The following is a 14,087-nucleotide window of genomic DNA, read 5'->3' as shown; positions in this document are numbered from 1 at the left end:
CAGTCTCTATGGCTTATAATCTATTACAGCAAATTGGACAAGTGCATGCACACATTGACGACCAGACCCTAATATTTGCGTCTTTCGCCTGGTCTATGGACGCCGTTTCTTATTCCACGGTCGCCAGGCAGCCGCCGCCACCTCCGCGTCACCGCGGTGACGGCGCGCGTCGCGCTCGCGCGCCGTCGGTCTCGACTCGACGGCGTCGACGTTCCGTCAGTGGCGCGCCGACGTCGGCGGCGATGGGAGGTGCGTTGGCGGCGCGCGCGGCCCGGCCATGAAGCTGCGCGTGGTGCGCACGTACACGTCGTGGCCGGTGTCGGCCGTGTGGACGACCGTGTCGGTGGCGGTGGCCGTGCTGGCCGCCTACAGTTTCCTGCAGCCGGCCTGGTTCGTGGGCGCCGGCCGGCGGCCGCACCTGGCGTTCGGCGCGCTGGCCGTGTGCTACCTGAACGCCACGGCCGGCGGCGCTGCGGCGCGCTGCTCCCCGCACGGCGCCGGCGCCTCGGCCGTCTGGCAGGTCACGGCCGTGCTCTGCGGCGGCGGCTGCGTCATGCTGGCCGTCGGTGCGCTCGTCTCGCTGGCTCACGGCTTCCTCAGCACCCACGCGTGGCGCAGGAAGGCCTCCATGGTGGCTGCCTACGTGCAGGCTGCCGCAGGTAGGCTACAGGGCGCACTGTGCGCGGCGTGACGACTGGAGCCGGTCTCGTACCCTGTATCCCTGTCTGACGAGACAAACGATCACAAACTGACCCTGAGTGTTTGTCGAGCTGTGTGAATGTTGAGTCGTTGATGTTCCAGGACTACGACAGATGTTTGATGCCTGGATGAATGAAAAGATCGCATTTTTCCACAAAAAGTGTTTTTTACGGTTTGGCAAACCTCGTGAAAACATGAAGTCAATGGGAGCCATGATCACGTTCCCAAGCTAAAAACATCACCTAAGCGTGACAGGCGGTCGAGAATCTGATTGTTTTTAGCCGCCTGTCAAAGTTATCCGGAAAAGTTTTGAATGTGCTGAGTTTCCCAGTACAGTACTGTGAAATGTCAGTTGTGCTGGCTGTGGCTTACATCCAGAAAATTATTTGACCTTACGACAGTTTTACAGATAAACTTGGACAGGGACTGACCTTTTGCGATGCTGTAACGGTCAGACGGTGCCTCCATCTTTGAGTGACAATATGATATGGGTGTATGCTCAAAGTGCATACATTCTTGATGGTTTGTATTCGCTAGGCAGATGTTAACAAGATGTTTATCATTGATTTATCGCTGATGCTGGCACATCAGATTAGCATTGAGCTAGGAAATATTCCATGGTGCACACAAAATGCATTGTTCAACCAATTGATAAGCTATTTCAAGGCCTTGGGTGCCTTTTAACCCTTGCCCGCACATGGGGGGTGGTTGCCACCCCCCCCCCCAGGTTGTCTTTCTGCTCTGCACTCAACATTTTTAGAGCTAGAAGCCTGATTTTTCGTATAGCTGCTCCTCTATCCTTTCTTGATGTCCACTGAAAATTTCAAGTTTCTGTGGTTTTTGGTTTCGGAGATATGACCTTGTTTTTCAGGTCATGTCATGACCCAAATGGCCAATTCTCAACATCTTGCGTTGGCTATGGGCCTTGTGAGCTTTTGAAACCTTGATTTCGGCCTTTTTTGCCAGTCTTACCTCCCACCTATCATGGAACATGTTGTTCGACGATGTACAGATGTCAAGGTCAAGGTCAAGGCCAACGTAGGTCATCTAAGATAATTGCGTTTTTGGCAAGCGGAATTTACTTTTTGTGAAGTTTTTTGACTGCATTTTTGGTAAAAGCCTCTCAGATCATGATTTCATGTAATATGGACACATAAACAATCGGTGCACACATCAGTATACACACAGACACACACAGACATACAAACACATATCATTGACCTTGACCTAACTTGACCTGAAATGACCTCAGCAGCAAAAACCTGGTCGGGTAGTGTGACAAAGAGGTTCTAGCTGGCTTGGCACCAGAAAACGGCATCGTCATCGGTATATGCTAAGCAGCGCACTTGATATCCAACGGTGACCCAAAACAGCAACATTTTTTTAGTTTGACTTGACCTGGGAGGTCAATGACTGACCTGAGAAGGTAAAACTGGGTATCATTGGATTCGTCTCTTCCCAAAGAATCTTTTTGGTCTTTAAGCTCTATCTCCGCTAAGCTCTATCTCCAACAGGAACGAAATGGCGTGGGGGGTGGCAACCCCCCCCCCATGTGCGTTCTAGGATGGGAAAATAGCATGTGCGGGCGAGGGTTAATCTATCAAATTAGATAACAATCAAGGAAGGTCAACAGACACATGTTTCTCGAATTTGGAGGATGGAGTCGGATAAGGCCATCGCTGAACCCTTCCCAGTCCTGCCCTGCGCCGCGAGCGGTGCCATGATTGGGACCTCTGCAGACCTCAGAAGGTCCCGGCCGGCTGTGGCATGCTGGCTTTACGACCTGCTGTCGGGCGGCCCTGATTACGCTGATGACATGGCATGCATGGCCCGGCCGGAGCCGGCGGGAATTGTATGTCATGTGTCAACAGCCGCGCACACACCGCGCGGCCGGCAATCACCAGCCGCCAGAAATTAGCGCAAAGGTCAGGGGTTACCCTGTCAGGAATGGACCTAGCCATCTGTCTCGAGAGTACAATTTGGCAGTCGGTTTGATATATAGTAACCATCGGTGTCATTTAGAAGTTCATACCTGTCAGATATGATCTGATATCCCGCGACCCGTAGGGCTACCGGCGGACCCTACCACCCGTAGGGGGGTGGGCGTTTCGGCCCCCCCAAGATCTCGAAAGTTTACCGGCCGATTTTCACAATTTAAACGGCGTTCGATAGCCCCACCCGGGAACTACATTGTGACCAAATTTCATTGACCTAGGTCAAACCGATGACGTCACAGGTCAGGTCAAAGGTCGGATTTTTACCGTTCACAGGCATTTCAAGAAATGTGTTGTGAAATCGAGTAAATTGGTAAGTTATTGAAAACCACCGATGGTACATTATTCGTCAAACACATAATTCGCTATCTGAGGTCACTGATACCAGGTCAGGTCACAGAGGTCAGGTCACTGGGGGGTCACAATATGAAAGTGTCGTGTGATACATGTTTTATGGTCCATTTTACATGACAAATGCGATTATGTGGGTCAGGCAGCCTTTGGGGCCAGCTAAGGTCACGTTTTGGTGAAGGTCAGGTCAAGGTCAGGTCATATTAGGTCAAATTTCAAAAATGCTATTTTTGCATAAAATGGGTATCGATTCGATGCAGCTCGTCACGGGGAGTCCAATGGTGGTCTTTGTTTTGCCCTAGGTGGTCCAGAATTGTCAAAAATTGAGTTTGAAAATTTGACGTCAACATTTTTCAACAGTTTTTTCGCTATAACTTGGCCAAAAAACGAGATATCGATCTGAAATTTGGTATGTAGATAGAAGACGGTAGGTACTATCACACATATTCCGGTTTTTTCGAAACTCAAAAACTCTTTGGATTTTTTGGCTAATATATAAAAAAAAAATTATTTTTGGGGGTCAAAACTCAAAAATTTCAATAATCCGAGATAACAGTTTTGTAGCCCTGTCAATTCTACATCTTTTATGTCTAATCATTTTTCTGTATCTTCAAAGCTGTAGGCCTGACAGCTCTTCTCGCGAAGGTCTTTTTTCGGTCGAAAATGGCAGAACATGACGTCATTCTGACGTCATTTGTGGCCAACCTGTCATAGCCTCTGGAAAATGTTTTGGTCACAATGTGTGAAATTGATGCCCGGAGAGGTCCTGAAAGTTTGGTGGCGATATCTCCAGTCGTTTAGGAGATATCGACGGAAAAGGACAGGGGGGGGGGCCGTTTCGGCCCCCCCCCCTACGGGGCGCGGGATATGAAGGTATGTCCCGGTGGAGTCTGCTGAAATGGAGAAATATGCCCATATGTATGGGAGTGAAACGGCTACACTTTCCATGTAATCGAAAACATTTATGATTCTATTTGCTTTCACGTTAAATATTTCCTTTGACATTGGTTTCCATACTTATACATATTAACCCGCGCGGGGCTGGGGGGTAAATTTTACCCCCCCTCGCGAATTTTTACAATATCTCAAAAACGGTGGCGCGCAGCGCCGCCAAACTTTCAGTACCTTTTTTTACATCAATTTGACACGTTCCCTGAAAATTTGGGCGACATCTATTTTTTTTTTTAGAAAATGACGTTTTAGTGACGTCATGTTCGCCATTTTCGCCTCAAAAACGGCAAAATTTCAAACGCCGCTAACATCTTCATTTTTAAGGGAATCAAGACGTAACAAAAAAAGGTTATACGTGATTCTACTTTGTCTATCAAATGGCCATCTCGGTTTTTTGAAAATTTTGGATTTTGGCCCAAATTTTTCCAAAAAACTGACTTTTTGGGGAAAATAATCATAAAATCCAAAATTTCGAGTGTATCGAAAAAAAAACGGAATATATGTCAGAGAAGTGGTCTATGTGCACCTACATATCAATTTTCAAAAGAATCGGTTCAAAAAGGTGGGTGTTATTTCAAATTTTATGACGTCACGACACACAAATTTTTTGAAAAATGATTTTTTTGGAAGTTCTAGACCTCGTACAGAAACTAAAATAGCACCATTCGATTCGCCGTGAAAAACTACATCAGATAGACACCTTTCTAGGCCTTAACAACCAACTTCAAAATTTGACCTCACTTGACATGACCTTGACCTGACTTTGACCTGAAATTCATCCAGAGGTGGTCCATATCACTTATTGAGTGTGCCTATTGAATTCTATGAATAAAATGACCCATAAAACATGTGTCGCACATGCCCTTTTATATATTTTGTTTTTGGTGACCTGACCTGACCTCCCAGCCAGCAATTTCACTCCGGGCCCAAGCAGGCTAAAGTGCGGCTTGCCCGAGATTTTAGTCGGGCTAAAGTCGGCTAGGGCTTGGGCTAAAGTCGGCGTATGACACAAAAACGCCGACTAAAGCCCATGCTCTGCCGGAGGTATGCCCGCTCTGCGAGCTCCGGACAACCGTAGTTAAACCCTAGTTGAGCGACGATTGGCGGTAGCCCGATGTAAGCCCGACCAAAACGTGACTGGCGTAGAAATGCGCATGCGTGAACAGCCGATCAAGCATGGCTTAACTCTGGCTTTACTGCAGTTAGACAAAGGAGACAGACAGCTTGATCAGCCCGCGCTCCGCCCAAGTTGAGCCTGCTTTGGATGCGCGGGCGGATGACGGGCTGAGCTGCAGCTGGCCACACTGGGGCATAGCTGCGGCATGCCCAAGCTCAGCCCAAGTAAAAAATGCATTGGTTTTTATCTAAGTGAGAAAACCCAAGCTAAGCCCAAGCTGCCCGACGTTTGCCATAGTTTAGCCCAAGCGAATTGCTGGCTGGGCTGACCTGACCTTGACCTTGACCTCTGAATGATATTGTATGCAACGAATATTGTCTTGGTAGCCTAAGAACACGTTTTGGGCAATCAGTCTCAGTCCATGACTCCATTCTTCGGCAACTACGGTGCAAGGCCGATACTGTAGAAACTTGCAATTTGTACCCTTGACCTGACCTTGACCTTGACCTCAAACTTTAAATTAAGTACATGTTTTTAGTTGTTCGTGATGAGATCTTTCGATTGGCGTTTGAATTTTCCAAATCGGACCATTAGTTCGGGAGATAACAGGGGGGTAAAATTTACCCCCCCCCCCAGCCCCGCGCGTTCGGCTGGAGACCCCAGCCCCGCGCGGGTTAACGGTGTTCAATTATCATCACAATCAAACCAGTAGATAGGAGTTTTAAGCCTAGCTATTTCAATCTACCGTTATTTTTAGTGTCTTTTTCAATCCACCATGAAACTAAGAATTCGCTTCCCATGGATTTTATACAGCTCATGTTGACCACATCAAAAGTCCAAAGAGAGGCATGTGTACCTATCATACTCAGCAACCGACACATTGCAATTTACACAGCCAAACAATCCATTATGCAGCATGAATACTAACAGAACGATTTCATGCATTGCAAATTGGCCGGCAGAAGAGGCGATTACCATTAACCCGCGCACCGACGGGGGTCTGCGCCAACTTAGTACCGACGGGGGGGGGGGCGGATGACCGCCCCCCCCCTGAGATCTCGAGAACGAAGCAAGATAGCGACAAGCCGTAAACGGCATCGGATACGCACGGACAAGGTCTACAATTTTTACTAAGGTCATTTTCAGGTCAGGTCAAAGATGACGTCACAGGGGTCGAAAAAGTCAAAATGGCGGCGCTAGATATGGAGAGGGTTTTTCTCGAATAACTTTCGAAGTAGTCAAGATAGGAACAAACTAAGGGCATCATCGTGATCCTCTCGTCAATCCGCATCGAATGATATATATGTTGACCTCGAAAGGTCAAGGTCAAAGGTTGACCTCAGGTCACGTGACCTCGAGGTCATCATGTATATCATTCGATGCGTCTTGACGAGCTGAACACAATGAGACCATCCGCGCGGCTGTATCTTGTTCCTGTAAGGAGTTATTGGCAAAAAACCTTTGGTGACCTTTGATGACGTCACATGACCTTACAGCTGCCCAACAGCAAAACAGACCTCAAGGTAGTGAAGGTTGATCGTATGTGAAGTCATGTATGGTATATGGGGCCATTCCGACCCGTTTTAGTGGTAAAAACAGGGAGTTGATTTTTCCCCCATTGACTTATAATGGGGAGGTCGCGAATTTGACCTGACCTTAGGTCACCGACATCAAAAATCCGAGATATACAAATTGTAGCTACTAATGACCTAATAACATCCTGCGACTTTCAAAGGCCTCCGACATCTACTGTAGCTCTGGCACGGTGACAAAGTTGCAAAAAAGTGACTTGAGGTTGGGTCATTCAAAGTGACCTGGTGACCTGACCTTAAAAGTTAGGAGGTTCAAACTTGCACACCATGTGTAAAATTGATAAGAGAATAGTCATACCAAATTTCGCGGCGCTACGCGCCGCGGTTTTCCCGCTATCCGCGAAAAACCTCAGGGGGGGGGGCGGATATCCGCCCCCCCCCGTCGGTGCGCGGGTTAAGCAATGCTTGAACGAGGCCGGTATGGTTCCAAGACGGTCTCCCATAATCTATTCCAGTAGTTCTGAGATGGAGGTGATCTCGAACGCAGTTCCGGCTGAAGGTCGAAAGAGAAGCTAAACAATAGTAATTACAAAGAATCGTGGTAGAATCGAGAGTCATATCACGGGCCTTCATCATTACAAAAATTGTTTAAACTCAATGTGAATGATGGAAAATTTTCCCATTCTGAGATCAAATCGGTGCACCCAATCCGATCACATTATGCGCTCTGGGCACTATTTTTCTGCAGACCGGAAACTAATTGCACTGTCGACGCGCTCGTTTGAGTCGTTTTTCACACGCCCGGTGCACTATGATAAACTACCCTTCTACTGAGGAAGATTCATAACGCAATGTACACAAGCTTTTTCTTCGTCACTTTTGAGAACATTGAGCAACTGGGGTCATTATGCCGGTGCGTGCACTTCTCAAATTACCTACACTAACTTCAGTTAGCTAACGAGGCGCCTCGTTTCATAGAGAAAGTTGATCTAAAGACCAAATGGGGAACTGTAAGGAACCATCAAGCCAAAAGCTGCATTTGCCATTTACCTGCGGTCTTTACAGAACCTTCCCGCAGCTACACTGCCCAGGATAAATATCACTGTGAAGTGATCTCAAATCCAAAGTTAACACGCGCAGTGGAAGGGGGGGGGCGGATTTCGCCCACCCCTCCTGTTTTTCGCCAATAACTCGCGCCGCAAGCATAATATCAATGTGAAATTTCGGCTACCTGTCCAGAATTGAATTGCGAATCTTCTCGTGCAAAAAGTAAGAAAATCGGTTCACAACTTTTCTAGTAATAGCGGTGTGAAGTCAAACATCCTGCCGCCGCGGCGGCGCGGCGGCGCGGCGGCCGGCGCTAGCCGTTACGCGCCGCCTGAATTGTAGACTGTGCCGGGGCGGGACGGTTCCGTCTTTACATCGCGCTCCTTACCGCTGATTATATTAGATTCGCGTCAAATTCGGTGAGAAGACTGAGAAATGTACAGGCAATCATATGGTCAAAGAGTTTTGAAAATCGGCCGGTAACAACTCGAGTTATGAGTGTGTAAACACAAAATTGTGATTGCCGCGTTTCCCGCGTCGGCCGATGCCGCTTCAGCCGGCGACATCTTACCCTTATCAGGCTTCTAACTGCCATATTTATTGTTGGATTATCTAGAAATTCACCATACATACTTACAAATGTTTGTTCTTTCATATAGTGAAAGATTAAAAAAATCGGCAGGTAACTTTTTGAGTTATCGGCGTGTAAACGCAAAAAAGTCGCTAATATGGCAGATTTGACCACATTTGACCTCATTTGACCTTGAAGATATTGACCTAGGGTCATGAAATTCACTCACAACAGAGTTCCCCATAGCCCCCACCTACCCTCCAAATTTCGTCTTTCTAGCTCCAGTGGGAGCTGAGATCTTAGGGGGGGGGGGCGACATCCGCCCCCCCCCTTCCACTGGGCGTAGTACTCGCAACCCTTCCACTGCGCGTGTTAAACCAGTATTTACAAGGTGTGGTTCCAGGCACCAAGTGACCGCTTTATAACTCTCTAATGAGGACGTCTTTCTCTCTCTCTCTCTCTCTCTCTCTCTCTCTCTCTCTCTCTCTCTCTCTCTCTCTCCCCTCTTTCTCTCTTTCTCTCTTTCTCTCCTCCCTCTCTCTCTCGCTCCCTCTCTCGTTCCTCCCAATCCCTCACTTTGTAGCTTTATTTCGAGTATCTCACGCAAAACTGCCGAGGTCTTCTCCCGCCAGTGAAGCGGCCAATTGGCATCAGAAGGCGCTGGCCAGGCCGGCTCGGCCGCATTTTGGCACGTGGACCACAATGCAAATAAACACAGCGGAAACAGTGACGACGGCGCGGCATTGGAATAATCAATACCGACTTGGCGAGATGCGTAGTTTATGCGGTAATGAATACTGATGCAGGGGCTCTTAAGAAGAGACCGCAGCTTCTTAAATCATAGCGAAGGCCCATTCAGAGTGAGTTAAGCGTGTTTGGGTTTGCACACCGACCACCGTGTGTAGAGATGGGTAATAATGAGGTTATCGGCTGTTTTGGACGGCTTCCAGCCTAACGAATCGATTTGAATCACTGGCCTGGAATGAATGCGTTACAGGAACTGCAATTCACAACTCACAAAGCTGATCAGCACTCATTGTTTTGTTTTCAGTTCCTGCCAGTACCTATATTATATTTTGTATTAGGTAATGATAATTTCCGATTTTAATTAGCCAAAAATGGTCAGAATACCTTTGTGGTGCTCTGTTCCAGCTTTCCAGCGACGTCTTTCGTTAACTACATACATTGTAATCATGGCCCACTATCTCCGGTGCATCAATGGCTGGCGAGTGGTATTTATGTAAGACCATCACAGCGTGATTTACTTCGCATTGAAAAAATATATATTTTAGGTGCATAAAAGCTTCGAAGCGCACCAGAACTCCACACCAATTGTTATTTCACCCACCATATGTTTTGAACGGAGGTATATCACTATTCTGAACTGTTCCATGCTACAAATCGGCTTTAACACGCGCAGTGGAAGGGTTGCGAGTACTACGCCCAGTGGAAGGGGGGGGCGGATGTCGCCCCCCCTAAGATCTCAGCTCCCACTGGAGCTAGAAAGACGAAATTTGGAGGGTAGGTGGGGGCTATGGGGAACTCTGTTGTGTGTGAATTTCATGACCCTAGGTCAATATCTTCAAGGTCAAATGAGGTCAAATGTGGTCAAATCTGCCATATTAGCGACTTTTTTGCGTTTACACGCCGATAACTCAAAAAGTTACCGGCAGATTTTCTTTAATCTTCCACTATACGAAAGAACAAACATTTTTGAGTATGTATGGTGAATTTATAGATAATCGAACAATAAATATGGCAGTTAGAAGCCTGCTAAGGATAAGATGTCGCCGGCTGAAGCGGGATCGGCCGACGCGGGAAACGCGGCAATCACAATTTTGTGTTTACACACTCATAACTGAAGTTGTTACCGGCCGATTTTCAAAATTCTTTGACCATATGATTGCCTGAACATTTCTCAGTCTTCTCACCGAATTTGACGCGAATCTAATGTAATCAGCGGTAAGGAGCGTGATGTAAAGACAGAACCGTCCCGCCCCGCAACAGTCTACAATTCAGGCGGCGCGTAACGGCTAGCGCCGGCCGCCGCGCCGCCGCGCCGCCGCGGCGGCAGGATGTTTGACTTTACACCGCTATTATTAGAAAAGTTGTGAACCGATTTTCTTACTTTTTGCACGAGAAGATCCGCAATTCAATTCTAGACAGGTATCCGAAATTTGACATTGATATTATGCTTGCGGCGCGAGTTATTGGCGAAAAACAGGAGGGGTGGGCGAAATCCGCCCCCCCCTTCCACTGCGCGTGTTAAATGATCTGGCAAATCGATTTGGTGTTCCGGAGCCTGACAGTGGCGGTCCCTTAAATAAAGCCCCGGCGTTCGGTATTGGCTGATTTCTGTCCACGACACGCCGTCCCGAACAGACGCTGCACGGCCGTGATCAGATAATGGTGGCGCGGTATGTCTCCTCAGGACAGCGGTGACGGCCGATCGGCGCCCGTCCATCGGACGATTGAGGCAGCTCGGCTGATAGCCGTCAACTGTCAGGGCGTGTCACTGACCGTGCTAGAATGACATCGTTAATATGATTAATGCACGGCTGTTATATTTGCGACTACAGCTCATACGATGTTTCCTGCTTTATGTTTATGGTATAAAACGGCAATTAGGAGCGCAAACTTCATAAACACAAACGAAGTGATAGTAGGTATCTGATAAAGTCAAGTGGCGCGGTAGCTTGGCACCAATTCAATGTTCATGACACAATAAATATTGCGGTTGCAATATGACGGAATCCATCTCTCCATGCATTGCATGTCAGCCAAATGACTGACAAACACAACTGATTTTATCCTGTGCCAAAAGGTGATTGAAGTGCAATATAAATTGCAAGATATGTAAACCATCAACAAAACATGCGACTGAATAGTTGCTATGGCCATTACAAATTATCTTATATTTTACAGTAGTAACACGTCGTTTCTATGTGTTTCAGTGGTGCCCTCACTGCTGGGAGTGGTGCTCTTCCCCCTGGGACTGGGCTGCTCGTTCGTGAGGACAGAGTGCGGGCCCGAGTCCACCGTGTACAGCTCGGGACACTGTGAGGTCGCCTGGGGCCTGGTGCTCTTCATCTTCACACTACTGGTCGGCGTCTACTGCCCCATCCTGGCGCGCTTCACCGTCGTCAAGGAGTTCATGCCAGAGTACTATTCCAACCTGAACTATTTGTAGTGCCGGCTCTGAGTCGTGTTTCCGTGATAACGCTCACATGACATGGAGATACCCGATGGATTATCGGTGATAAATCTGTTCGTATTTCTACGCACCGATGTGTTCGTGTTTGTGAGTAGGTGTCGTATGCCTGGGGCGCTATGTGTGTGTGTCAGGGCTACGCCAACCTTGCATGTGAGCTGTAGAAAATGTGTGGGAGCGGGTGGTAAGTGTGCCGCCGGGTGCGGGCCGTGCGTGCTGTGCGTGCGATTCACAGCGCGGCCGTAATCCTATTGGCCGGGACGTAAATCGACGCGAAGCCGGCGCCGGTTCTGTCGAGAGCCGGCACCGACGGACGCGGAATTAATTCGGCCGAATTCTCCGCCCGCGCCGTGAGAAATGGTTCGGCCGGACGTCGACGCGCCGAGGAATCTGCATCGTTAATCGCCGGCGCGGCACCGGCCGAGTTTTTCTTCTGGTCGGTGCCGACGGATCAAGTGGCAGAGAGCGATCGGAGGACGGCCACAAGGCAAAGGTGCCACCGCGGGGGGTTGTGGAAGTTGGCGGGATTCGGTGGCCTGAGGGATGTACAATATGCAAGGGGAGGAGCTAACGTGCACTGTTCAATCCACGCACTTATAATTGCTTTTCAAACAGTGGTGATAAGCTCCGCACGGAGTTCTTCATGTCGTATTTTGATAAACTGCTGACGAATACTCAGTACAACAGTGCAGTCGCAGACATCTTGTCTACCATCAGCCTCGCATCTCTACGTCTCGTCTTTTACTCTCAGCTTCAATTCTCAGATATGTAGGCATATGGCGCCTATAAATATTCTGACGGCCGGCAATTTGCAATGAGTATGCTATCTGGTGTGCAATATTTGTGCAATTGGTGTCATGCGTATTGCATAATTCATGACGGTTGATCTGGACGGCGCCGCCGACGGGCCCGTCCTGGTCCGCAGCTCGGCAGACGGATGTTCTCAGCTCAAACTGTGTGGAATCGGCGGGATGCACGGTGCTGGACTTCGCTATGCAACGAAATGGCCGGCCTGCGTCGTTTTAGATGTTTTGTTTTACACAACATACATGTGCTCATATCTGGTGTAGACTAAGTCGGTCGGCCATCTTCTCATTCCTTAAAAGAAAAAATGTTAAACGCGTAAAACTGTGCGAAACTCTAATGCCTCGATCATTTCTTTTCATTTAGTGATTACAATTGTGTTTATATGTAGATGTCCAATGAGCTTATTCGAATAAAATCATTGGAAAATAGCTAAATATCATTTATGGCGGCGGAATTTAAAACTTCTAGTCGCTAGCTCTTTTATTCCAGTGACCGGGTTAAGTTTCATTTTGGCACGACGATGGAGAGAGCCTTGCCCGAGCCTGGTCTGTGTGTATGCAAAGCACGTGGCGTGTGCTGTGTGACGTCGGGGCACGGTCTGTATCAAGGCTCTATAGAAGTCTGTATGCTTACCCTGCAGGGTCAAAAACACTGCTGTGTCTCGAACGGACATAATGCATCTTTGTACCAAATACATATTGTTGTCATCGTATTGTCTGTTTATGGGATGGTATGGAATCGTCACCAGCAGCACAGGGCGCACAACCGAAGGTTGTGCGCCCTGTGCTGAAAGGCTGAAGGAGCGCTGTCCACGTGCTGTATTGGACCAGCTATCGGGCTCTTTGCGTGTACTCCAGTCGCCGTCTGCCGTGAGCCACCGTCTAACAAATGACCCTGTCAGACCATCGAGCCGTTCAACCCCACGTCGTCAGAGGTGATGAACGCGCGTGCCGAGCGCAGCCGTCTTCTCCGCGCGCACGGGCGCCGGACGTGTGGTCAGGCACTGACCGCGTCCCCTGGTAGGGAAGATCGGGGTTCGAGAGCCGACAGTCGACTGCCGCCGGACAGTGGTCGGGCCAGTCCACTGACCGGCGGCGGCTCTGAACAGTCGCTGATTGGACGTGCGCTGGGGATCAGATAGCGGGGACTCGGAATCACTCCTCGACTCGCGTCCCCTCGTCTCTCCGCGTCTGATCTCTCCCCGCGGAGACGACATCTGGCGCTCCCACCTCGGCGTGTGACTCAGACGGCGCCGACCGGCACCCCTGCGTGACGTCACCGACCATCCATCACGGCCACTTCTGCTGATCAGCCGGTGACGTCAGCGGCAATAACCGGCAGATTACGTCACACCTCCCCGCCGTTTAATTATGCACCCCGTCCGCGAACCGCCGGCCGGCCAATCTTGGGTCGGAGTCGCTGGCCGCCGCTCTCAATCATCGCCGACCCCTCGGCGGCATGGCGCGCGGCGTCACTTCCATTTGCCCCCGGGGCACAGCGCACAGAGAATCCCACAAAGGTCTGTCCGGGGACACTGATTGAATCACCTGAGAGCTCGGTCACGCGACGTCTGATTGTCGGCTGTTTAGCGCTTCCCACGGGGCTGCGGCGGCGGCGAGGCGCGCGCCTGGTCAGTGGGGTCAGCCACAATGGGATTAGCCGCGCCCGGCTGGCGCGCGCCCCCGCTCGGCGCCTGTTGTCAGGACTCGATCGATGCACCGTTCTAAAGAGCTAAATTCGGTCGTCCCATTCAGGACAAATCACGAGCACGGTGCCCTTTGAGCTCTGGCAGGCCAGTGACCAGCGA

The 14,087-nt window shown here is 49.4% G+C and overlaps 1 protein-coding gene across 1 annotated transcript; it reads left to right on the top strand.

Annotated features, from left to right (window-relative positions):
- The first annotated feature begins 224 nt into the window (after positions 1 to 224).
- LOC122391140 (transmembrane protein 211-like) lies at positions 225 to 12,992 on the top strand. Its single transcript, XM_043384815.1, has 2 exons — positions 225 to 659; positions 11,217 to 12,992. Exons 1-2 carry the CDS (start codon positions 278 to 280, stop codon positions 11,450 to 11,452), a joined length of 618 nt encoding a protein of 205 aa, XP_043240750.1. The 5' UTR covers positions 225 to 277; the 3' UTR covers positions 11,453 to 12,992.
- Positions 12,993 to 14,087: the final 1,095 nt, after the last annotated feature.

The sequence above is a fragment of the Amphibalanus amphitrite genome, unplaced genomic scaffold, assembly GCF_019059575.1.
Source record: "Amphibalanus amphitrite isolate SeventyFive unplaced genomic scaffold, NRLGWU_Aamphi_draft 000021F_arrow, whole genome shotgun sequence".
Classification (NCBI taxonomy): Eukaryota; Metazoa; Arthropoda; class Thecostraca; order Balanomorpha; family Balanidae; genus Amphibalanus; species Amphibalanus amphitrite.
The sequence above is the reverse complement of the archived record's forward strand: the minus strand, read 5'-3'. Positions and strand labels throughout refer to the sequence as shown.